The 26289-nt window shown below is 45.2% G+C and overlaps 1 protein-coding gene and 1 pseudogene across 3 annotated transcripts in view; one reads left to right on the top strand and one right to left on the bottom strand.

Moving 5' to 3' along the window:
* Tnni3k (TNNI3 interacting kinase) overlaps positions 1-17968 on the top strand; it is a 267980-nt gene extending 250012 nt beyond the window's left edge. For 2 of the 3 annotated variants that reach the window (XM_087620881.1, XM_087620885.1), the window contains 2 exons: positions 12504-12583; positions 17459-17968. In XM_087620881.1, the coding sequence (XP_087477007.1) occupies positions 12504-12583; positions 17459-17535 (157 nt within the window). In that variant the 3' untranslated portion in view covers positions 17536-17968. 3 annotated transcript variants of the gene reach the window in all.
* Positions 17969-19677: 1709 nt separating this feature from the next.
* Ywhaq-ps3 (tyrosine 3-monooxygenase/tryptophan 5-monooxygenase activation protein, theta, pseudogene 3) lies at positions 19678-20485 on the bottom strand (annotated as a pseudogene).
* Positions 20486-26289: the final 5804 nt, after the last annotated feature.

Here is a 26289-nt window from a genome sequence, read left to right as displayed (position 1 = left end):
GGAAGTGCACACGGGACTTAACAACTGCTCAGAGGCAGAGGTTGGTCAAATTCAAACCATGGGCAGAACCCATGCCCTTTCCTGCTTTGTTGCTGTGTGGTCTGTGTTCACTTTTACACAGTAACGCCAATAGCTGGGTCATGGAAAGCCTAACATAGCCACTGACTCTAGCTCTTCACAGACAAAAGCTCACTGTTCTCAGTGAACTAAAGTTGACACGAGTCACAGGGACCTGTCCAGAACTTCACGTCATTGTGGAAAACCATGAGAACTACCTTCACATCCACCTGTTCACTTCAGCCAGTCCTGGGACCATATAAGGCACCAGACAAACAAGATTACAGTGGTGCTTCTCTCCATGAGGAAGCCACATGACTGAGAAGAGACAGGTGAGTATGACCAATGGCCTCTAGATAGCTCTATCCTGTGAGAGCAAAGAGTAGCATTGAGCTGAGGCTACAACACCAAATTCTTCTTCCATGAGCCAGGCCATCACAGAAGAGCTGAAACCTGTGTCTTTAATTCCACTTTCCTATCATCCCCACAGTGGTAATGAAGATGCTGTTGTGGAGATCACTGTCAGATTCCTCTGTCAGTGATGTGCAGAAAGGAAGGGGCTGAACTAGGGGACGTTGTCCTCTGTGTGTATCGCCACATGGCTGTATTTTTTGCTTACAGCCATGTAGCTTTATGTGTGGTGGCTAAAGAATGGGAGATGATTGCCCTATGACCACAAGCTTTATTATAAAAAGAATCAGAAGTAACTGAAGATAAATATAAATAAAGTCGTGAAGAAGGGACCACTGTTCATTCACTCAGTCGTTCCTCATTCATTGATTCATACTTTCCAAATCTCTTGTATCGGGGAAACAATAGAGGATCTGACTCGGACAAACAGAAAGGTTAACACACACTTTCTCTCGTACAACTTAACCGCCTACCATCTTTATTGTTTTCCAGTAAACGCAGACCAGGAACTGGGTGAGGGGGTGCATGCCTATAACCCCAGCATTCGGGAAAATAAGACAAGAGCGTCACAAAGTCTAATCCAACGTAGACTACATAGTCAACTCTGTCTAAAGAGAAAACAAGTAAAGAGAGCTGGCTGTTAGCTGCTTCTGCACAGTGCATGCTAACATAGATGCACAGGAACAGGTGGAGGAAGAAGAGTGGGTATGAGGAGAGTGGATAAAGAGGAAGTCACTGCTGTAGCAAACCAGTACTAATCTAGTTCTCTCAAAGTGAAAAATGTCCAGGAGACTTCCTCAAATTTATTCACATTCCCCACCAAGAAATCTGAGTTAAGTACCCACAAAGCTGAGGGTCACTGGAAAGTGAGAATGACAGCACCAGCCTCCTCTCTTTGGTGGGTATATATATGTACAGCAATCCACAGGTATATATGAGGCCTCTTAGAGTGACTTCCTAGGGAGGTCAAGGCACAGTACCAAGAACCTTCTGATGCTGAAGACACTAAACACACGTGCTTCCATATCTGCATGAGCTGTACACACAAAGAAAACAGGCCAATGAACCAAAGTTGGTTTGAAGGAGATGCTGGGTGGCCATAAAAACCTAGGGAAAAACATTCAAGGGGGCCAAAAGGAAACACAGAAGTCCTCAGACAGGAAGCCAGGGGAGTAGAAGATGCCATGATGGACAGACAGACACAAAAAGAGAGTTGTGCAGAGGAGAGGTAGGCAGAGACCCAACTAAGGAGCTCTTATCTTCCACGATGACTGTTGAGTGGTTGAGCAATCATTGGGGATTTTCACCAACAACCTGACATTATCTACTTAACATTTTTTTTAAAATTCATTATTGTTATTCCTCTCTCTCTCCTCTCTCTCTCTCTCTCACTCTCTCTCTCTCTCTCTCTCTCTCTCTCTCTCTTCTCTCCTCTTCCCTTCCCTTCCCTTCCCTTCCTTTCCATTCTTGAGCCTTTATGATCAAGAATCCATTAGATGGGGCTGGGCTAGGTTAGCTTCCTCATTAGCAGAGGAAGAAGAGATCACAAGGATAGTGAGAGACAGTGAGAGAGGTGACTGCTGCTGCCTGGCACAGGTAAGACAGAGTTCCCATGAGACACTGAGACTTCTAAGCCAAGGTGCTGGAGCCCAGGTGTGCTGAGGAAGGCACTCTGAGGGAGAGAAAGCTGACACGGAAACAGTGCCCTGCTCTGGGCAGGGCATCCATGAGAGGGGCAGTGGCCACACACAGGGTATCAGAGCTCAACAAGGAGATCAGGATAGAGGGCGACAAGAAGAAAGACAGTAGTGGTCTCCCTGGCCTGAGGACAGCATCTGTACAGCCACATGTACCATGTGGGGATGTTTGAGCATGAGTGTGGGAAAGAAGATGTGTAAGGGCAGAGATGGCATACAGGCTCGGTGAAACGAACTTTGCAGTGAAGATGTTGGGATCTGAGGAGAGTGGGGAGGAAACCACTTAGTGCAGGGGATATGCCAGTGGATGTGGATCCTTGAAACAAGGAAAGCATCTACATAAGTGTGGGATATAAAAGGCCAAGGGAAGAAGTGCAGATGTGTGCAGAGGAATGTGCAAAAGGGGGTGTGCAGTTGGCAGCATCGACCAGACTATTGATGTCATTATGCAGATGAGGGCTGGCACAAGTTAGGTCAAGGCCGTGATTGGACAGTAAAAGAATAAGGTGGGGACAAAGCTTTTGTAGGGAGGGAGAGAAGGAGAAGGAGGGAGAATCAAAATGGAGACTGAGAAGGGCGAACCAGATCCCCATGGTCCTGAATTGCCACGGTAGCTGAGATGGATTTCTGTAGGCAAATTTATCCTAAGTGGGCAGTTTATTTTCTTATCAATTGGTTATAAGTTTACTGTGTGGATGTATTGTACATTGAGTATTTACCATATAAATCTGGTTGTTTGGTTACATTTTGTTGAGTCTTGATATTACTGGGTAGCTGGGACCAGAGTTCCCCACTGGCCAGGGCTGGCCAGGGCTGACTAGCAAGGAGAGCAGAGAGACTGCGGGGGGGGGGCAGAATATAGCTGGGCTAACATGGCATGGTGCCTCACTGAAGCCAGCCACCACTGAGATAAATTAAGGTTACTTCTATATGGCCCTATGGTGCCAGAACTAACATCAGGGAGTGACTGCCCGGGTCCAGGTGTACCAGAGGTCCAGAGTGGAGTGGCGACTTGTGGGAACCGGTGATGCGCATTTTTTAATTATATGGAAACAGCCAGGTTCTGTCTGAGAACGAAAGGATCAATGAGGGAAAGAGAGCTGGAGTTGTGGGATGTTAGATGCAAGTGGAAGTGTTGATGTCCACCATGACTGTGAGAAAGACACATTTCAAACATCTCCACGTGTGTGTTCCTTCACACTGTCTGCTACAACTGCCTGCCAAGGAGAGAGGGCTGGAGACCCATCGTTTCGCCATGTGCAGCCAACACCAGGACCTTGCCTTCTAAATTCTACCACTGGAAAGAAACAAGGGCTTGGAATAAAGGACAGGTTTCGGGGCTGAGACTTGGAAATTGTTCTGGAGCCAGAACAATTAAAGGAAAACAACCACTAAATGTCATGTATAAATCAAGCCAGATTCTCTTTCGATAAGGACCCTTATCAAGATAAACAGCAAAACCTGAATGGGAGCTGAGAGTACATTCTACAGTCAGTTTCGGGGCCAGTACGGAACACCTCTTGGTTGTCGATGAAACATCTGATTGACAGCTTACTGTTACATTGTTTAGGAAAAAACTTCGCTACACTGTTGCTACAGCCTCTCCTTGTCCTTGAGATCGAAAACACTAAGTATCAGTGGTAAGCAAGACAGAACACCTTGGACTTTCCATGCAAGCCTACCTTGCCCTACCCTCAGATGACTGGGCTCCCGGACCCCAACTCTCTCTGCCCTTTCCATTTTCATTTTGGTGAGAAGAGCACACTTCAAGGTGACTCCCCCTCCACTGGTGTTTGGCTGAATGCACTTGCATTTCCCTTCCCCAGCTGTTAGGGTCCACATGTAACACATTCATGTCTGTGTCTTTAGAAGGTAGCCCAGCCCCTGCCATTGCACTTTGTTGGGTGTTAACTATGGGGCTGTGTGGCTAGGGGAACACTTGCTTCTAGAGCCAAGAGTATGAAGCAGAAATAGCAAGTGATTTAGCAGTTACTTGGTTGAGTGTGAATTAATCTGTGTAATTAAGCATGACTCACTCTCTCCTAGCCTCAGTTTCTTCACATGTAAAGGGGCTTCTTAGGTCATGTTAATGCTGTCTGTAAGGCATCTGGCAGTGACAAGTAGCCAGAATTCAACAAAGTCAGTTTCCCCTTTCTATGTAAGACTCCAACCTCCCACAGACAGAGAGGAGTGGGGCATCCCGGGTCATATTTATGACTCCTCTATAATATTGATATCTGAATCTGGAGGAACTCAAGCACTCACTTCATGTCTCAAGATCCCAGTTTTCTTCTTGGTGAAAATAAATTCTGGAAAAAATGGGGCACAAAGGAGTTGGGCTTCGATTTCTGTGCTACCAGTACCTCTGAGGTATAAAATATAATTTTCCCCTTTCTTTTTTTAAAATAACAGGGAGCGTGGGAGGTGGGCTGGGAAGTGTCTGCCTTCAAGGATGTTATCCTTTCAAGGGTATTCCTTGATTTAGCAGTCAGGGCCAGCCCTGCTCATCTGCGATGGTTCGCAGTTCTAACTCAGTCATACCTGCTAAAATTTCGAGGTAAACAGAGAGATTTGGGGGGTATCAACGTTAAGCATATTGGTGACTCACTAGCTGTCAAGGATTTAGTACACACTTTGAGTGCTTTCCTTATTCATGGCTCTTTGGGTAATTACTTTTTCCTTTTTAAAATGGGGGAACTGAGTGGGACCTTGGACATTTGCCTACTGGCTCACGCAGAGCCCTGACCTGGCCGATTGCCAAACCTTTCTGGGCATTCACAGGCTGGGTATATCTGCCACTGGAAAAAAAACTGATAGGTCTGATCTTTCTGCTGGAGAGATTTTGCGCTGATCATTGGCTCCGTAAAGATTTTAGCTATTGCCCATTCTCTGTAATGGCAGCAATCAATTAGTTATAATTTAGTACATTCTTAAAGGCAGGATTTCTATACTGACAAATACAAAACCACAGCCAGGATAGGGTCTTGCATAATAAACAATGTGAACTTAATAGATAAATTAACCAATAAAAGTATATAATTAGACTGTTTCAAAGTGAGGCCAAGGTGTTTGCAATTCTGACAGAAACGCTGCCTTTCCCTTTGTGCGAGAGAGATGAAATGAGCGGTGTGGAAGATGCCACGGAGCAGAGCAAGGCATTTATCCCTCGAGGTGCATCCACTTTAAATAGAACAATTTGTTTCCAGCTAAATGCCAAAGGGTTCAGCCAACCCACTCACAGCCTTTTCCATGGCAAGCACTGATTTCACAGCATAAACACCTTTATTAACATTTCAGCTGTGCTTTCTCTGCCTTTCCTTTGATTCAGTTCTTCAGATTGGTGTCAAGCAACTAAAATTCTGATAGAAATTATGTGTGTGGACTTCATTTTGAGTGAAAGAAATGACTCCCTTCATGGATGCATTCCCCCTTGGAGAAGCACACACAGGTCCCGACTGGCCAGGATGTTTATACTAATAGCCTTACATAGGATCATGGTTTTGACAGATGACAAAAAGATCCAATAAAACACACACACACACACACACACACACACACACACACACACACACACACACACACACACCATTTGCAAAGCTGTGAAGCCCGGGATGGCACTGTCTTATTTGAAGTCCAAATTTCTAATTCTTCCAGAATGCAGGTAGCCTGAGGACATTGTTAGCTCACAAAACCTAATTGGACCCAATACAATGGAAGAATATTTTGCCCAGAGTGTTTAATCACACCAGTCACCTAATGATTTTTCTTGTTGTTCAATGTAGCTAGGGCTGTTTATAGGAAGACGAACCCATGTATACATCTTAGAACATTGCCCAAGATGGGGGCGGGGTGGGAATCACAATGCTGAACTTTAAAAGATCAGTGTGTGTGTGTGTGTGTGTGTGTGTGTGTGTGTGTGTGTGTTTATGTGAGTATATGTGTGTGTGCATGTGTGTAAGTGTGTCTACGTATGTGTGCATGTGTATGTATGTATACATGTGTATATACATGTGTAAGCATACGTATGGGTGCATGTGTGTATGTTTCTGTATGTAAATGTGTTCTGTATGTAAGGGAATGTGTATGTACACGTGTGTGTGCCTCACTTTTAACATCTCTGCATGGATGGCCGTAGAAAGGAACAGTGTTCAGTAAACCAAGCAGAGTCAGGCATGAGGAAGATGATTCTACTTCTGCTGGGAAGACAAAGGATGTTCACAGTAAGGAACCTGGTGTTCATCTTTACTCACCACATTTCAGTGAGTCCCCAGGTGATTGAGCAGTTGGTGTATGCTGCAGTCAAACAGAGCGCAGTTTACTGGGAAAGTCTGGTTTGAAGATCTGAAGGCCATTTGCTTGAGCCCTCCTTCAGCGTCGTGCCAACCCTGACTGTTGGTGCCCCGCATCTGAACATTATGAGTTGGACTCTCCATCCCCACAGTGTGGAGAAAAGTCTGTACTTTCCCTGTTGCCATTGGGGGCTTTTTGCAAAAGGTTACAAGCTAAGCAGCTAAGCAGTCTGCAGACCTTAGTAAGCATAGGCAATTGCTGTCATTGTTATATCTGTGGTTGAACTTAAGTGTTCTGTGGCTTTTATTCCATTCTTACGTTAAAGTCACAGGTAACTGTATACATTAATCATAACTCACCAAATCATACTCCCAAAGCTTCAGGGGTCACCCAAGAGAGAAGGTAATGAAGAAAGAAGGGTTTCTTGGGGGGGGGTGTCTATTTGGAATGTCACATAGACAGAAGCAGTTAGGAGACTCGGAGCTCTCGGAGATATTCTGAGAATTCAAAAGATCCCAGAGCCAAACCTGTGATTCATTCTCCAACACTAAAAGCATTTGGCAGGCCGCAGTTTGGAAACAACAGCTCTGTCTGATTTGGAGGCTCTAAATGGGACCATTTGGACTCACTGTGACACTGGCTCTTTCTCCAACTCTAGAGAGATGGCAGGAGAGGGTCCCAGTCTGTTCAGACAATACTTTCCTTATTACTTCTTGGACACTGCTTAAGAAACACCTTTCTGGATAAAGAAATATCACAATGCTGGTTTTAGGAGTCTCCCCACTCACCTCTCAACATACCCAAAATGAATACACAAAATGACCTATACAACCCTCTGTGAAGCCTTTCTACCTTCCCCAGAGCCAGCCCTACCCAGCCAGTCCATCAGCCCCAGGGATGGCTTCTGTGAAATGTCTTCCTGCACGCTCCGCTCAGTTTCATCTTGGTGGCATTGTGATTCTTCCTCAGAAATGGAGCTCTAAAGGAAACAACCCTTTCAATCGAATAGCATGGGTCAAATGGACCATCTATTTAAAAAGCTACAAATACCACACTCCATGTATAGCCAGGCACAGTGTGTGTGTGTGTGTGTGTGTGTGTGTGTGTGTGTGTGTGTGTGTGTGTGTGTGTATGTGTGGTTGAATGTCTGTTTATATAAGTATATATGTACGTATGTAGTATGTGTGAATGTGTATGTGAGTGTGTGTGTGAGAGAGAGACAGACAGACAGACAGACAGACAGACAGACAGAAACAGAGAGACTGAGACAGAGACAGAGAGACAGGGGGAGGAGGAGGGGGAAGGGGAGGGAGAGGGAGGGAGAGAGAAGAAGAAGAAGAAGAAGAAGAAGAAGAAGAAGAAGAAGAAGAAGAAGAAGAAGAAGAAGAAGAAGAAGAAGAAGAAGAAGAAGAAGAAGAAGAAGAAGAAACTTATCCCTGGGTGAGTCCGATAAGGAAGATCATGATCTTCTGCCTAAACGGAAGCTGGCATCTCACGCAGCTTTGTAATGTGCTAGGTTCTCACCAGTTCACACTGCCTGGGAACACAAGGAACAGAGTGGCCAGAGACATTGCCTCTGTGACTCCCAGAGACACCTTTGTATCTGGCTCCAACCATTGCTTTGGCTTTCACACTTCCTGGGGTAGGATGACTAGGACCCTTTGGGAGCTGCTCAATTTGTTTTCAGACTTTTGACTTAATTAGTCACAATGCCTAAGGCTCAGCCTAACCCTGTAGGGAGAGTCACCCAGAGGGACTGATGCTGACTCCTTCTGAATGTCCAGCCACCTGTCCTTTGACACACGCCTCCCCTTTCCACTGGCCAAGCAGGAGTGAGAATCTGCCTAGGGCCTGCTGGAAGCTGATGTATGTTCTACCCTGACACCTCCCCCTCCCCACTCTATTCTTACCATAAAGCAGAGCTATGTAAACCCACCACTCTTACTCAACTTTGGTGTTCTCTAGTAATAGAAGTAGTTTCAAAAGAGTATAGAAACTCTGCCCTCTCTCTCCAGGACATTGCTTAAGATAATATCCATTAACCTAGAAGCTGAGGCAGTAGGCTCTGTAAGTACCCTCACGTGAAGAAGCAGGGCCCTTGCTGGGAAGTCCTCCCTCTTCACATACTGTTCTGTGACCCGTAGCTCTGTGGCCTTACATATGTCTTGACTTGTTTTTCAGTCAATAACTTTTGCACAGAGTACTTGTCCTTCACGTCACTGACTGCATTTATTTCAGCCAATGGCACTAGCTGTACCTGTGCAAGTTGCAGGACCTATGTGGATTGTTTACTTCAAAGTGAAAACTGTTCAGTACTAGCATACATTGTATAACACTGTACAAAAACAGCTTTAAAACCGTCTCATCCTCTTCTTACAAAGAAAAAATTACCTTACACTCACAAAATATACAAATAAAATTTCTTTGTCACACCCACACCCATAACCATACATATATACATATACATACACCCATACCCATACATACATGGAAACATAGTCATCCTCTTAGGATCAGAAGGCTTCCTAGTTTCAATACTGGCTGAAACACTCCAAGCTGGATGTGGTGAGTAATGCCCACCATTCAGACACTTGCAAAATGGGGACAAAGATTCAAAGTCATGCTCAGCTCCATTGTAAGTCAGAGCCTAGCACAGGCTACCTGAGATCCTGCCTCAGAACACACACAAGCCGGAAACCAGTGGAACTCTCAGAAGTCAGGGTGTGCCTTACCTGCCATGGGCTCACGGTTGCAGGCACTAGCTTGGTGGTTGCTGTAGCAGTAGACCAGCCATGTTTTTGCAGTCACCACTTCAGCCCAAGTCCTGGTACCCAAATTAAACTGAACACCTGTGGAGCCATGCTGAAGGTGGAGTGTGCATGGGTGTGACGAGCTAGCTGAGTTGACCGGGGTCTAGTTTCTTCTTTTGTTTGACCTGAGGATGATTGGCTTGCATCTGTCTGACATCTGAGAAGAGAGACCCATGTGCCAGTGTGCAGGGCATCTCCTGGGGGAGGTTAAGTTCCCTGGCATGAACTGCATTGAGCCGCTGAACACCCAGGGTGTCCTAGAGATAGGCTTTTCTTCACAGGAAATCAGATAGTCATTGGGCAATAAAGTATTTATTCCCCATTACCTCTTGTTGCCAAGGCTACCGCACAAAGCACGTTGCTTAAACCGAGCTATAGTCCAAACAGGACCACATACACACGCTGAAAGAAGAAATTAAATTTTAAAAAGTAAACCAACCATCTGTAGCCAGAATTATGTGCTATTTACTATTTAATGTTGATTGAGGTGACTCTGTCATGCTCTGAATCAATAGAATTTTCTCTCTTTAGTCCTTCCCTCCCTCTAAGAAACCTTCTTTGCAGCTTGAGGAAGTGAGTCTGGAGGTGCTGTTATTTTTGAGGCAGTCACGTCTGAGCCAATGCAAGCTTTCAGAAAACTGACTTCTCTAAAGGTACAGCTCCGAAGCCCTTGATTTTATTTAACACACTTTCATTCTGACCATAAAGTCTGAAGAAGCCATCGAGAGTCCAACACTATTGAACAGGATCTTGGTTCCACTCCGTGTAGCTGATTTCGACAGTATACAAATGCAGGCAGTTTTACATCAGAGCAGACTCACAGTGGCACTGCGATTACAATGTCAAGTACCGAGGGCGCGGAAGAGGTGGAGCCCATCTCCATGGCTCTTTACAAAGCAGACTCACCTGGAAGGATACCAATCTCAAGCAATGCTTACCATTTCCTAAACTCCAGCACGGAGGAGCTTTTAATTCTCCCAGTACACCTCCTAATACAAGTCTTCTCAGGCCTCCCGCTTTACAGATGCACGACATAGACCTAAGTCAGTTATGGTCATAGAGGAATCAGCAAAAGACACATAGTGCTAACCCAGTGGTACAGAGTAGAATGCCCATCCTTAGTCATAACACATAGAATGCCCACCCCCCACCATAACATGTAGAATGCCTCCCCTAACCATAACATGTAGAATGTTCACTCCAGGCCATAAAACTCCCTGCTTCCCCTCAGGGGCAAATGAGACGCCAACATAGACATGTAAGCAGGGTGCACAGTTTAGCCACAGTCCTGAGGAATAGAATACTTGGGGATGTTTAGAAATCTAGTGTCAGTTACTATGGCCAAACTTGTGTTGATGTGGGGCCAGGGGCCTGGTGAAGAGTGGGAGACTCTAAGACTCAAAGAAGGCAAATACAGCCACAGTGGAACACTCAGGCTTCCGACCTTTGGGACCTAGGTTGAGCCGAAATGGGCTGACCTAAGGTTTTTGCTATGGATGATGTACCAAGGGGAGGAAGGGTTGAGCGGCATGCATCATTTAAGAATTCATTCGTTGATTTGCTTCTTCAAAACTGTTGGTGGGGCTTCTTCTCTGTGCCAGAGTGACTCTGAGGGTTGAGGGCACATCAGGGAATAAGAAAGGAGTCCCAGCTTTATTGTGCATTGAGATATAATTGTCGGTGTATACATGAGCAGGGAATAAGCAAGTTCCATAATAAATAAGACCGTCATGAAATGGAATGACCCCAGCAGAGGATGGGCCACTTTGGGATAGCCATCAAAGGAGAAGAGGCTGAGAAAGCGTCAAGTGAAATGAAGTCTTCGTGACAGAGGAGCCTGCCCTGGGTGAAGGCAAGGCAGATGCTCTCAGCAAATGAGGATCTGGGTCCCCTAGGAGGAGGGCTTGAGGGCAAGTTAGCAACGTGGAGGCTCCAACTTGGAGCCAGAAGGACTCAAAGGACAGAGCAGAATATGTTGGCGAGGAGGTAGGATCTGGTGAAGAAGACAACAGAGCATTCTCACTGTGTCCCAAGTGGACCACGAACCCACTGGGAGGTTTAAACAAGCAGACATCTTAACCCACTTTATATTTCAAAATGAACACCGTGGAAAATATGGAAAGAATGTATCACTCGGCGACACGGGTGAAAGCCGAGAGACCAATTAAGAGAAGAACTGCCTAAGTCCCGAGCAGAGAGATTCCCCTTAATAGAAGAGAGATGGTTCAAGCTCGCAGTGTTTGGAGCCAAGCCAAAGAAGCAGCGACCGCAACGCAGACTGTGGAGGATACTCCAGAAATGTTGGCTGATGGCTCTGGCTGACATCAATGGCAGGGACCAAAGTCAGGGAAGTGGCTGGGAGCTCATGGTGTGAAGAGTTCTGTTGTGGAGCCCTGTGGAGTTGGGAAGGGTGGTTCTGGGCCCCTGGGGGTAGCTCTTCTGAGATTGCTGTACGCTATGTGCAAGGGCTGGGAGAGGTGACAGGTAGGGAATGGGGTTGGGGGCGGTGGCTGACTGTACATGCCGGGTGTGAGATCGGGAACTGGGAAGGAAGTGTCACCTCTTAGACAAACCCAAGTGGAAACTGGGGGAAAGAGGAGGATCAGGGAACTCTGGGGAGATGCACACCTGAGGGTCCTCAAGGCTGTGGGATGTAGAGGTCTAGGCCTCTAGAGACCCTGTCCTGGGATTCTCTAGTCTTGACTGTGATTAAGAAGGTGGTGCTACACTGATGCAGAGTTAACTAAGGTACTGGGTGTAAGGGCCCCGCTTACTACCCCAGTCCTGCGGAGGCTCCATTTCACAGTAGGGCTCAGGGTGTGTCACTGTTATGTTACCAATAAGACGTTCACGTTCTTAGCTGGTTTTAAGCAAAGATTTCAGTATCTGCCACATCTAGACCCTATCCTCCCTTTGTCTATATCAAACCACTAAAGCAAGGTGCTGAGAATATTGGGGTCGTATCTTTCTGCACAAATGCAAAAACTGAGGTTCAGGTAGAGTGCATCCCCATGGTTTCACGCTGGTAACCATAACCGATAAGAGAACGAGACTCTAGTCATAGTTCTAACTCAGTCCAACAGTTCTGAGCTCACCCCAAACAAGATGCTATAAACCCGAATCATGGGGACATCGCATTGACATTTCTCAGAATCTACACTGGGTGACTGAATTTTGTTTTACATATTTCATGAGCCCAGCATCTCTCATGTAAAACTGAGTCTCATTCACTTTCTAGTGTTGGAACACACTCTAATCCGGGCCTGTCTTTGGAGGAGATGAATAGGAGCACCCAGTATTCAACTGTTGACAAATACGGTAAGCAACCCACATCAAGAAAATCACTGCTGGGGGGTGGAGCTCACTCGTTTTGGTAGCATTTTGATAGTGAGGGAGACATTTTTATATTTTACAATAGCCAGGAATGATAGGTAATTTTAAAACACTATACGGACTCTAACTCAGATCGTGAAGTCTTTATAACTCCACAGCTATATTCAAGCTTAGTAAAGCACGTCAACTCTGCCAAAACATGAGTGCACATGAGTGTGGGTGAGCATGTGTGCGTGGGTGCACATAAGTGAGCATGTATGTTCATGTGTGTGTGTGTGTGTGTGTGTGCGAAAGTGAGAGAGTCTGAGTGTGAACACATTGAGTGTGGATGTATGTGAGTTTGAGGGTGCATGCATGTGTGTGTAAGCAGAATGCACAGAAAGTATATGATCCTAAGTCTGCATGGGAGTGTGCACAGAGACTGCGAGTGTGAATTTGTGTGCAATGAAGTCCTAAGAAGACGCAAGGTCTTTATGTAAATAATCTCTGGCTCTCCTGGCATTATAAATCTTTTACTATCATTTCCCTAGACCTACTCACTGCCCCTAAGCCCCCCCTCTCTGCGTACAAGGAGAAGAACATAAAGGAAAGCTCCCACAGTTGCATCCCCGGGAGGGTTCTTCACATGGGCTGAGCACAGCAGGGTTTAAAGCAATCTATCCATCCAACCCTTCAAACAGCTGGCAAGGAGGCACAGGAGAGAAGCCTGGGCCAGCCTCAGAGGACTGTTCTGCAACAAATTAACACGGCTCTTTGAAATAATTAAAATTTGAGGCTGGCCTCTGGAAGCCAAGGGAAATACAGACACCTTCAACATCAGCTGCAGTAGGGTGTTTGGATAAATTGAGAGTTCCTGTAGATAAATATCACATATTTAATATTTCCTATTAGAAATATCATATCGTCTAACCTTAAATACCATCATCTAGGAACAGGGCCCTGATATCCTTTATTAGCCTTTATGTCAGAGAAGCTCTACGTTAGTTCAAATACTAGTCCAATGGCCCACTGTTTCATGGCCACTTTGTTTGAATGCATGGAGGAACTGAACACATCAGTTAAAGGCAGCAGATTTGTTCCTAGGGCTGTGTTTCAGGATAGAAGGAACTGGCTTCTCTGGTTCCAGTGGCTCTACACCCTAGAGCCCCTACATTACCAGATCCATGCCCTTCGTCCATAACCATGGAAAACCTTGAAGAAACCAAGGATGAATTCCCTGGATTAGATGTACTACAGTGAGCACCGACCATCTTGAGAACCTTGGAGTAAAGGTTCTCCTAGTATTTGTTAGCATGCAGACCAGCTCTTGTCACTGGCTTTACAGAGTAGTGGGTAAGCCCAGGATCCTTCAGCAGGGAAATATGTTCCAGGAGTCACAGCACCCCATCCTTCAGTAGATGGCAGTGTGTTTTCTCAAAGTTTCATGGCAGCATAAGGTCAGTCTGTGCTCTGTGGTCCTAGCAGAAAAGCCTTCCATGAAAGGTTCAAGGTGAAACCACTCTTTACCCCAAAGATGATATAATAATAATAATACTAATAATAATACTAATAATAATAATAATAATAAACTTTTAAAGAATTCTAAATTTTTTTAACTAGATTCATTTTATTTTACATGCTCCTTGTTTGCATCATGACTATGCACCGCATGAAAGCCAGTGCATGAAGGGCAGAGCAGAACATCAGATTCCCTGTGACTGGAATTTCAGATGTTGTAAACCACCACGTGGGTACTGGGAATCGAACCTGGGTTGCCTGCAAGAGTAGCCAGCACTCGTACCTGCTAGGCATCTCTCCAGCCCCCTGAAGATTTCTTCCTAAAGGAACAGAGAGCCAGTCAATATTTCAGAATGAATGGGAGACCTGAGTCCCTATCCTGAGCCGAGGACTACTGGCAGTTGGCGAGTCCCAATAGGTTTGCCATGCTCAGAGAACTCCCAAAGGTGAAGTGGAGGAATTCTATACTGATAATATAAATGTCTGCCTCTCCTAAACATCTCTGTACCAGGTCCAGGAGAAAGCATTAGGGTGTTTGGATGGACAGAGAATTCCTATAGAAAAGATACACATAATTTTGCTTCCTACTAGAAACAGCTTTTCGCAAGTCAGCATTACCCTTTCCTTTCTTTTCTATTTCCTTTTGCCATTTTCTTGTTGTAGGCAGTATTTCTCTATATACCCCCAGGTTAGCCTCAAACTCACAGAAATCTTCCATTTCCCAGACTGGAAACTCTTCCCAGACTGGCTTTACTTTCATTTCCTACAAGAGCAACCTCATGAACTTTAGTCTTTCAGTTTTTTATGTGATTTTTCATGTATTCCTTCATAATTTCAAGGGTGTTTACAATGTACTGAGATCATATTTACTCCCCCCTGCACTCTCCCTACGCAGATCCTTGTTTCCCCTGTATACACACCCTGCTCTGACTTCATATCTTCTCTTAGCAACCTTATGAATCCATTCAGTGCATTCCATGTGTGAATGGATGCAGGACTAACCACTGGGGGAAGCACGGCCAACCTACCAGGACTCTTGCCAATTGCCCTTAGTCCTCAGCCCAGAGTAAGGACTTATATATCTGTCTCCCATCCATTTCAAAACATTGGCCCGAGTCATGCAGGTCGTGTGTGTGTGACAACTGCTGTGACTTCATGTGTGCTGTGCTGCCTAGTTTTATGTCAGTAAGACATAAGCTAGAGTCATTGGAGAGGAGAGAGCCTCAATAGAGAAAAAATTCCTCCATTAAGATCAAGCTGTAGGCATTTTCTTAATTAATAATAGACGGGAAGGACCCAGACCATTGTCAGTGTTGTTGTCCCTGGACTCATGGTCCTGGGTGCTGTAAGAACACAGACTGAGAAAGCCACAGTGAGCAAGTCAGTAAGCTACACCCCTCCATCCCCTCTGCCTCGGTTCCTGCCTCTATGTTCCTGCCAGGTCAGGACAGATCGTAGTTCCTGTCCTGACTGGTGAACGACAGTGTTTTGGAAGTGTAAACAAATAAACCCTCAACTTGTTTTTGGTCACGATGTTTTATCACAGCAGTAGGAACCCTAACTCAGCAAACTGTCATGGATCTGTCATGTCCAGAGGACATGTTCTGCAGGGGTCCTTTGCTTGCACTGTTCTGCCTCTCTTCCACGATGCTCTGTGAGCCAGACTCCACAGGTTTGGTCCTGTTTGTTTAATAGGCAGAAGTAGAGTATGGGAGTAAAACTGAACCTACAGCTCTGCACTCTTCACTTCAGACTGCCTGCCTTAAGTGATAAAACACAGAGACATAGTCAGTCTCTTCCTGGAATCTGCAGTCAAACTCTAGTTGAGCTCTTCTTCAGCTTACCAAGCACCCAAGCCTTGAAACTGGCAACCGGACATCAGTGTGGAACACCCGCCTCAGTGACCCGCTGACTTTGTCACTCATCCCTGAAGTACAGTCTACCCACTGCGGGAGCCATACCAACCGCCAGGTCCTTACTGGAGTCAGTGCAGTGAGAAGCGCTAACACAGCCCAAAGCACTGAAACTGTGTGTACATGGCTAGCTTAGTAAAGATCTGTCCATGCCCAGAGTGACACTGACATTCAGCTGGCAAAAGAAATATTCTTACCTATGGTGTTGATTCTGTTTTAGTGACTACCAAATAAGATTTAGTAGTGTGGGTCAGCTTGCTCACATACAATACACCCTGCAATGCACACATGCAGGCACACAGGCATGCACACACTTGCAGGTCCATGCATGCAAACACACATGTACACATACGCACACATACATACACATGTGCAGGTGTGCACATGCATGCATATACACGTGCGTGCATATACACATGCATGCACATACACACATACACGTGCACACAGACTCACACACATGCACTTGCAGGCATATATACACACATGGGCCCTCAGTACTAACCTGGACCAATCCCAACAGAGGAGCATAATGCAAGCCCATGCTCAGAAGTACCGTCATCAGCAGTATTTCCTTGCAGGAGAGTTCGTTATGGCGTGCTAGGAGAGTTTGATAGATTTTTTTTTCCCTTTTGAAAGTGAATGTGCATTCACTTTCCTGTGTGTGGCCACATGGCTTTAAGGTAACACCAATGTCTGTGTTGGCTCTGATAACTGAGCTTTCAATGGTGACTAAACAGGCAGTGAGTACTGAGAAGCTGCCCATTCTTTAAAACTGTGGGTACTTCTGTAACCAGAGTGGACAGGGAGTGGCTCCCTGGACTCACTCACTGCCTTACTCTAGATCTATAAAGTTCATTCTTAGAGACGCCTGGGCTGTCGCATCAAGTGCCACTGATAATTCGGACCTAAGCACTTGTCAGGCCCTTAAAAGGAAGCAGCTAGGGAAACAAGCAGGCAACCTTCTCCAGGATGCTATTCTTTTTCCATCAGCACCATCTCCACCATTCCTCTCAGCCCTTCCTTTGCCTTATGCCCTGGCATTGCCTGCCACTTGTCTGAGGCATGACACTCAGGAAGATCTAAGCTGGCAAATGCCCCAAAGACAGCAAGCATTGGAACCATTCCTTAAATGCATTTGCCTGGCATGAAGCTTGATCTTAGCCATCACGGTGTCTTCCTTCTGGAAACAAGTCCTGCTTTCCTGTAAACCCAGCATACTAACCACCAGCCAGCATGTTCAAAGTGGACATGGATGTCCATATGGTATCAACCCCTTGCTTCGATTTTAGACCATAGCATCACCGAGGTCCAGAATCCAGTCTTCATTCCCAGGGATCTGGAAGGACACTATAGTAGCTATGTACAGCACTGGATCCCGCTGGTTACAAAAGCAGGGAGATGTGCTAGAAGGTCAATAAGTAACGACCGAACTTCTTTTCTGACGCAGGCTATGTGTCTGATCCCATGAGCCTGACGCACCTTCACTCCCGCCAAGACGACAGCAACTTTGAGGACAGCAACTGACAGGTCTGGCATACACCTAAGGGGCGTCTCCCCATCAGGCTGACAGCAGTGATTTTACCCATGGCAGGCTTGCTTCCAATTATAACGCCCTGCCCTCTGAGGTTTCTTCAAATCGTCTTGCTTATTCTAAGCTCGTTTAATTCCCTTCTACAGGACAGGCTTTGACTCATGCCAAGCCTGAAGTGTCAAAGAGCAGATACAGAATGTGCATGAGGAATTGTTCTTAGTTTGATATTTAAAGCCCTTAATTGCCTGGGGCTGGGGTTCAAATCTGTGTAGATAGCTGGGTTGACCCTTATGTATTTGTAGACCAAACTGTGTGGGCTTGTGTTTGAGGGTCTCCTGTTGGGTTTCTTAAAAACAAGCTGGCTGATTTATCTCCTGTTGCCTTTGTTGTTACTTCTGTGATTAAAGTCTCTTCGGTGATCTAGAACAAGGGTTGAGATGTATGTGCGTTTTATTCCAACAGGGACTCCACTGAACGAACCTCTTTTCAGACAGACTGGTTAACACACGGAAGCATAGTACATGTAGCTAGCTGGCCTGCTTCCTTTGTCTAGATTGTGCCTTCTTTACCTGAGCAGCCCCTTAGGGTTTAGTGGTTAAGATGTTGTTAATGGCATCATTATGAAATCAACACACGAATGCCACACTAGAAGTTCATACAGACATGAAGTATCGGCTGTCTACAGGAAATGAGAGACCTGGGTTGGAGATAGGGCTCGGTGGGTTAAGGCAATTTAGTCTCGCCTGAAAATGTAAGTTGGTCCTCAGGAACCACAGGTCAGAAGAGAGAAGCACCTCCTGCAAGCAGTCCTCTGGCCACCTTACTCTAGCTCCAGCTTGTGTACCCATGTGCACACACTCAGTAAAATATCATCGTTATATTAAATAAAATAGTATTTTCAAAAATAAAAGAATTTCTTTTTTAGTTTTCGAATGTCTACTTTACTTCACATGACACCTAACCAGTTGTCGTTACATCTGAGGAAGATGGTCCATGAGGCTATCTGGAGAAATATAGTCCAATTTTACAGTGCCAAGCACTCTAGACTTTGTGTCTACCCCTGAGACATTGTGTTCTACTACAATGCAAAAATATGGGTATCACCGCTACGTGTTACATAAAGAGAAATAGCAATAAACTCGAAACAGTCGTAAATTTGTCTGTTCCTTAAAATTAGGGTATGCAAATGTTACAAAGCCATAATAAATGGTTTGATAAAATGTAGTTTTATTTCATGTTACTCTGCTGTTACATGGGGCATAACATTTTCACAAGGCTTTTTTGGGGACTACAATGATTAGCAAACTCCCAATCTAGTGGTCCAACTCTCTAAAGAACTATCACTTGACAAACTGGATACCCCCTCACATGTACACAAATCTGCATGGAAATGTGCTAAAGTTTAGACTTGGACTTGCGTACTTTATTTCTCCTTTCTAGTGTATTAAGAAAGGACATGCATCTTAATTTGCCCAAAGCAATGCTTGTATTCTGGCAGCAACATACTACTTCTATCACAAGGTAAAGTGACTGCCGGAGTTACGAAGGCAGGGGGTGTAAGTGAATTTTTATTGGGAAGGAAGTTGTCAACTTAAACTGCAGCAAATGAAGAATGCATAAGAAAACTCCCTGTTGTCACCGACAGATGTAACCTCCAGAATATGTGACACAGGAGACATTTCAATTTGTGACCCCAAGCCCGGATGCATTAAGGGCTCTCCCATTCAATCTAACACTTCTGCATTCCTACTCAAAAGGAATTGGTCGTAAGAGCATGGAAAAGTTGCTTCTGAAAGGAAACCCCCAAGAAGGTTTAGGAAAGGAATGTAGAAACCAAGTTATTACTACAATCACCTTAAATTGTAGGGCACCACATTCCCATGTCTTCACAGTCACTTGCAGAAGTGGTTCAGATTACTTGAATACCAAATGTGCTGTCAGTCCCCTACACCAGTGTCTGGAAGTTACTCGTGTTTGTAGGAAATGAAGCTATTGACACTTTTCTACAGCAGTAACTGCACACCAGGAAGGTGAAGACAACACACACCAAGGGATGGAGTTTTCCCAAAGCTACAGTGTGAGAAGACTAGAAACAGTTGACCCCATATACATGAATGGGCTTCCTTGCCAGAGGAAATCCAAGTGGGATAAGCAATGGAGATGTAAAAAGGTTTTCTTGCGGGGAAGGATGTTGGTGCCCTGGATGCCTTTAGTTCTTGGCCCCCTCTGCTGCGTCACATTCCTCTCCTGCACAGCCTGATGTCCATACTGTTAAGTTTTCTCTAAGCAACTGCATGATAAGGGTGCTGTCTTTGTAGGAGTCTTCGTTCAGTGCCTCATCAAAAGCCGGTTTAGCCAGTGTGCAGGCAAACTCTGGATTATTAAGGATCTCATAGTAAAGTGCAGAAAAGTTAAGAGCCAGCCCCAGGCAGATTGGATGTGTAGGTCGCATCTCTTTCTTGCTTATATCAAATGTCTCCCCTTAGGCTTCTTGGGAATTTTCTATTGTTTTCAATCATCCCCACAATCTACTGCAGCAAGATACCAGAAATAATCTCCCTTCATTTTCAGAGAGAAGACCTCACTTCCTAGATTAGGAGACCTGTGGCCCCAACCACATTCTTGTAGGCCACAGACAGCAGGTTACACTCCTCATTGGACAGCTCGATGCCCTGCTCCATCACGGCTTTCACGCAGGTGGCTTTCATGTAGATGCCATTCATCATAGCACTCAGCCTGTTTGGCCAGCTCAGCTTTCTGGATCAGTTGAGAGGATGAGCGCCAAGCTGGATCCAGAGTCTTCCTTCTAGTTTCTGTGGCTGCAGTGCGAGTGCCACCCAAAATAAAAGAAATTTTAGATCTGCCCTCCATGCTCTTGGTTCAAGCCTGGATATAGGAATGGTCCCACCAGAGAAAGGTGCTCTGCCACTAAGAAAGAGACTTGAACACACGACACTGGAGATGCTGAAATCCTAGCAGTAATTACTGCTTTTGATCATGGCAAGAGAAATAGAGTTGGCCAAGGGAAAAAAATGGCATATTATAAATCAAAGTGTTTCAAGCTTCATTCTGTTTCTGGACAGTACAATTCTCTGTTGGGCACTGTCCTTGGCACTATTGTATGCTTACAGGTTGCTGTTGGTCCAGGACACCTCCTGTGATGGTTAATTCCTTGTGTAAATTTGACTAAACAATAAGATGTCCTAGTTAAACAGTTACCTGGTTACCTAGTTAAACAGTAACTCCAGGCATGTCTGTGAAGGTGATCCAGAAAGGACAACACCTGAACCCTACAACGTGGCCTGCCCCAGATGTGAGCCAGCACCATGCAGTTCACTAGATCCTGCATAGAACAGTGAGGATGGGAATCTTCAGTTTCCGGGCCCAGGTCTTAGACACACACTGAAATCTGCACCCTGGGCTCTTAAGTTCTCTGGCCCTTGATCTGCACAACCAGCTATTCCCTACCATCAAGACAACAGGTCTTGCAACTTTTCATTGTCTGCTATTATGTGTACTGATACCATATAAGATATATGCATGTATGTATATATATATATGTGTGTATATGTGTGTATGTGTGTATAAATTTCCTACATATATTCACATTTATGTATGTATGAAATATATGAATATACGTATACCTTGGATACTGAAGGATGTCTATCATTTATCACTTATTAATCACTTATCAATATTCAAGTATCTATCATCTATCACCTATCTTACCTATTATCTATGTATCCATCTATCAATCACCTACCATCTAAATATCTATTCATCTCTACAACTATCATCTGTCTGTCCATCTGCTCATCCTCTGTCATATCCACCCAGCTGATACACCTATTTCTAATCACAACATTTGAAACTGTCTCCAGGTGCAACATACTTTACACACCAGCATATAAGCAGAGGTGGGTAAAAGAGATAGGATTATGAGTTCGAGGCTAGTTTGAACAATATAGCAAGACGATATGGATATATATATATATATATATATATATATATATATATATATATATTTAAGTCTCTGTTTATTTCCCAGTGTACCCTGGAAGGCATTGCGTTCTATTCTAGGTCAGAGAGAACAGTTTGGGGGTTGAAGCTTGCTACTGAGGAGGGGCTCTCAGGAATGTCTCTTCACCCTGAGCTAATGAGGGCTCAGATAAAGCTTTTCCCATGGGTGTGCAGACTAACCCATGGCTGTCACAGCAGGCTCTCCTTTCCTTCCGCTATTTGAAATTATGTTTCTAGAGAGCGATTCCCATCAAGAAAACAGCAATCCCACCTCTAAAATACCTTGACATACTTTTCTGTGACCCATGACAGCAAAATCCCTAGTCCTCATGAGCTCCCATTGGCTTACAGATAACCCAGTGAACATCCAAAGGTATAAATTAAAACCCAGCACTTCCAGTGGTTTTGATCCCTTTTAAGCCGAAGGCCGTTTCATTCTCCTACTTGATTATGCCAGAGTGACGGTCACTGAGTCTCGCCAAGCGCATTCTCAGGAGGTGTTGTAAGGACACAGGCAAGGAAGCACAGGTGACTGCATGAGCATAGACTAGACAAAGAAGCAGGAGGGGAATGGGCCCTGGCTTGGGAGCACCTGTCTCTGCAAGTCCTTGATGGGGCTCATGTAGGCAGCAAGCCAAGAACCAGCCCAAGCTACTCTGGGACAAGATCCCAGTAAAGAGGTCTATGGCACGTGCTGTCTTCTCATGAATGTTCCCCCTTTTTTGCAGGGGATTATCTAGAACACACCCCAGCTCCCCTTCTTGTCTCCTCTGGGCCAACTCCTTCCCCCACTGCCTGTCCTATGGCCCTGCTTTCCTCTGCTCTTGTCAAGTGTCTGCAAATAATGAGGCTAATTCGTCTTGATTCCTGAGAAGGAGAAACCTTTCCGCAGAGCCGTCCTGTGGCTCACAGACCCTCTTCATTACCACACCCTTAATGGGGCCCGAGGCTCATCTTAAAGTGTGTCAGGAACACAGGATTTTTTAGGTATTTTTTCCCCTTCTTGCTGAAAAGTGTCTCCCTAATTGCCTCCCTCTTCTGCTTGTAAAAAATGGACTTCTTAGTTCGTGTTTCTGTATGCTTAGCACATTAGATGGTTTTCCATGTGCACACAGCCTTAGCTCACTCTGAAGATGTTCCATTAATTATAATTGTGAGCCGTATTACAGCCACGACATGGAAAGCCATTCCAACAGCTTGAGTATTCGGGTTAAATTATTTCCAAAGCTGACATTTCCCCGGAAAGAGAAAAGTGGGAGCTGTTTATAAGAAGAAAGGTTAACCCTACACAATTCATCTAAAATCAAGGGTTTCTCTGTTTTCTCTTCTTAACTATTTCCCCACTTTCCTTTTCCCCGCTTTCTGGCTTTCCTCTCTCCCTATTTTCTCCTCTTTTCCTCCCTTCTGTTTTTCTCTCCCCTCTACATTTCTTCCTTAGCGTCTCCCTCAGTCTTGCCCTTTCTCTCCTTAAACAATAGCTCCAGAGTCACCTGGACCTTCTGCAGTAGGGGTGTGATTGTGAGTGAGACACTTTTCAGCCTCTTTAGTCTCTGGTTTATGATCCACAGGTAATGACTCTGAGGTTCATTCTTTGCCACGCCTATAAGGATCTCAATTAACCACCAAGTATGTGGTTAGTCCTGAGATCACACTAACAGATGTCACCCGCTTTAACCATTCATTGTTCTATGGCCAAGCACAGGGGAACTGAAGGAAAGTGTGAGAAAGAAGAGCATTGTCTCCTCCTTATAGAAAAACTACAATGTCTCTAAAATTATCCCTTCACATAAAAAGTGAGCTACAGAGAGAGCCTACATCTCTGAGGCAAACTGAGCCAACATCTAGTGACCCACCCCAGTAGTAATGAGTGATTCTAGGTCCGACATAATATTGGAAAAGATTCCAGTCATTTCCAAACACAGAAAACGAGTAATTCCTCATAGAAGAGGATGGTAAGAGAAGGGAGAGTGCATGTCCGTGGACAGACATCCTGCGAGGAAACAGAAATGTATTTTAATGTTTTAAATGTGCTATCTGACTTCATATTCTGCGTAGTCCTGGAAAGAATAATTTTGAGAATTCATGTTCAGAAAGGCAGAGCTGTGAATCCGAGTCTCCTAGGAGAGAGCCCGACTTCAGGTCGTGTGTGAGAGTACATTTGTACAAGCGGACACAGGGACGCACACACACACATGCGCACACACACATGCGCACGCACACGCACACACTGTGGCGATAGTGTGGGGGTCAGATGTAAATCTGGGGAATCAGTCTTTTATCTCCCACCTCATTTGAGACAGGGCTCCTTGTTGTTTATCACTGCACGTACCAAACCAGCTGACCAGCCTATATCTGGGTAGTTTCCTGTCGCAGGCTTCCGTCTTTCCATAGGCACACTGGAATTAATGATATATGGATATGTGCATTCTAGGGATTGGCTTTATGCACTAAGCCATTTCTCCCATCCCCGGTCCACTGTGATGTAGAGAAAGGCAGAGCCAGCTCCTGCTCACAGCCCAGAGCTGAAGCAAAACTGGGCATTGTTGCCTGTTTAAAGCCCAAGGAAAACCGGGGACTGAACACAGAAGTTTCAGAGACCAGAAAAATACATCTTTCCTAATTGCTGTGGCTTATCCTTATAAAGTAAAACACACAGGAGATCCGTTTCCTCTCTTACAGTTGCAAAAGACGTGGGCTGGCATAATCTTAAAACATGCGATGTCATTTTCTAGGCAGAATGAGAGAGAAATGGCTGACAGAGACAAGCCCCTGAGCGGGATAAGTAGCAACGAAGTCAGGAGGCAAAGCCTGTACTTAGGCAGCCAGGGACCTTCACCTTCCATCTCCTCATTAGCTCTGGGAGGCAGCGCAGGGATCTGGTGCAGGCTTTCCCCACTGGGATTTGAATACCTTATCTCTTCCTACTTGTCTGCTACTTAGTTACTCAAGCGTGCAGACTGGATATCTCCCCTGATCAATTCAAGAGCCAAGAGGGCAAGCATGAGCCATCTGACATTTACAATCCCTTCCCCGGGTCTCTGCTCTACTCGGCCGCAGCAATCGCAGACAGTGGTCCAAGACGGTCAGCTCAATTAGCACTGTGCAGAGCTTGATGGAGAAGCAGAGTTCTCCTCTCTCCTCAGACACCCTCCCTCTATGAGGCTAACTAGAAATAAAAGGAGCAGGGGTTACATGTTTCTTCCTGAGCCAGAGATTCAAGACCCCGCAGCAAGCTGGCCCAAAGGCAGGCTGCTAATTAAATTAGGCCTCTTGCATTAAATGCTGCCACAGGTGCTGAGCCTTCCTGATGGGAACACACTGCAGAGTCAACCCCAGCTTAGCTTTCTGTGTGATTAGAGGCCTGAAAAGGATATGATCTCAGATTTCTGTCTTTCAAGCAACTGCTCCTATGCAGAAGAAAGGCCTCTCTGCCATCTTTAAGGGGAGACTTCAGCTTATTAATTTCACAAGACTGCATCCCTTCTTTTTTACTAGAGAATCAGAAAAACGAAAGATTGAAACAATGAATCAGGAAAGGGTAACGCTGCCCACAGGGGGAATAATGATTTGAATATTAGTTAACTTCAAGGGGTTTTTTTTTTTTGTTTGTTGTTTGTTTGCTTGTTTAAATTCATGGTCTCAATACCATTTCAAAAGCAGGTCTTGGTAGAGAATACCAGCTGCTTCTTATACTTATTTTTTATTCATTTATTTATTTAGTGTAATTGTGTGGGCAGGGGCATGTATGTGTCTATAGGCATACCACGGTATACAAGGGGAGATCAGAGGACAACTTTTGCAAATCAATTGTCTCTGCCAAGTGCAGAAATCCCACATGCAGTTTTTAAACTGAAGCCCACATCTGGATAACTGGGGAGCTTATTAGAGCACCCTCAGAGGTATGGCATCAATCTGTGAATGAAAATTCCTGAAAAGAATTGCACTTTCCACTAGGCCTTCCACGAGGGTGACTGACTGAACCGTCAGTGGTGTGGAACAGTTGGAACGTTGGAAGTCCAGGGCCAAACTGTCCTGTGGCCAGATAAAACAATGCCTCCTTGGAAGCCATTTCTTGCACCTACCGGATACTTTGTGACCCCTAGGTAAACACTGAAGGATACATAAATAGACCCAACCAAGGGAAGGCCTAAGGACTCAGCTGCCAGACAGCAGCTAGCACCTTCCTAAGTTTCCCCTGCATCGCTACATCCATTGTACCTATGGTTCCCGCCAGCGTAACTTGAAAGTGTGTTGGAATACAATATATTTTTGTTTTGTTACAATAAAACTTTACTGTTACCACTTAGAGCATGACACTCCTGCTAACCTGTAGCTGTGCTCCCAAGCTGTAGTCTTTCATGTTTGGTTCCAAAATAAAGTATCACTTTCCCTTTGACATGGAAGTTGTTGTTCTGCATCTACAAGGCCCTGGAGCAGGGGACACGGCAATTTCCCAGAAGTTGGTGCTGCTTATCCCAGAACCACAGCTACAGACGCATGTAGGGCGTGAGTTTCATATCACTGGTGTGCAAAGAGCCAGTGTTTCTGTGTGACCTGTTTGCCATCAGGCCCTTAGCCTTCAGATCATTAGAGACCCCATATGACAAATGGAGGTTCTCGTCCTTTCCTCACAGGGAGAACCAAGGGAGCGATGACACTTGGTGCACACTGCCTAGCACAGTGCCCGTCCTGTGACAGCTGCTCTAACTGCTCTGCTTGCTATCGCA

This window comes from Rattus norvegicus, chromosome 2 (assembly GCF_021556685.1).
Source record: "Rattus norvegicus strain SHRSP/BbbUtx chromosome 2, alternate assembly SHRSP_T2T, whole genome shotgun sequence".
Classification (NCBI taxonomy): Eukaryota; Metazoa; Chordata; class Mammalia; order Rodentia; family Muridae; genus Rattus; species Rattus norvegicus.
The sequence above is the reverse complement of the archived record's forward strand: the minus strand, read 5'-3'. Positions and strand labels throughout refer to the sequence as shown.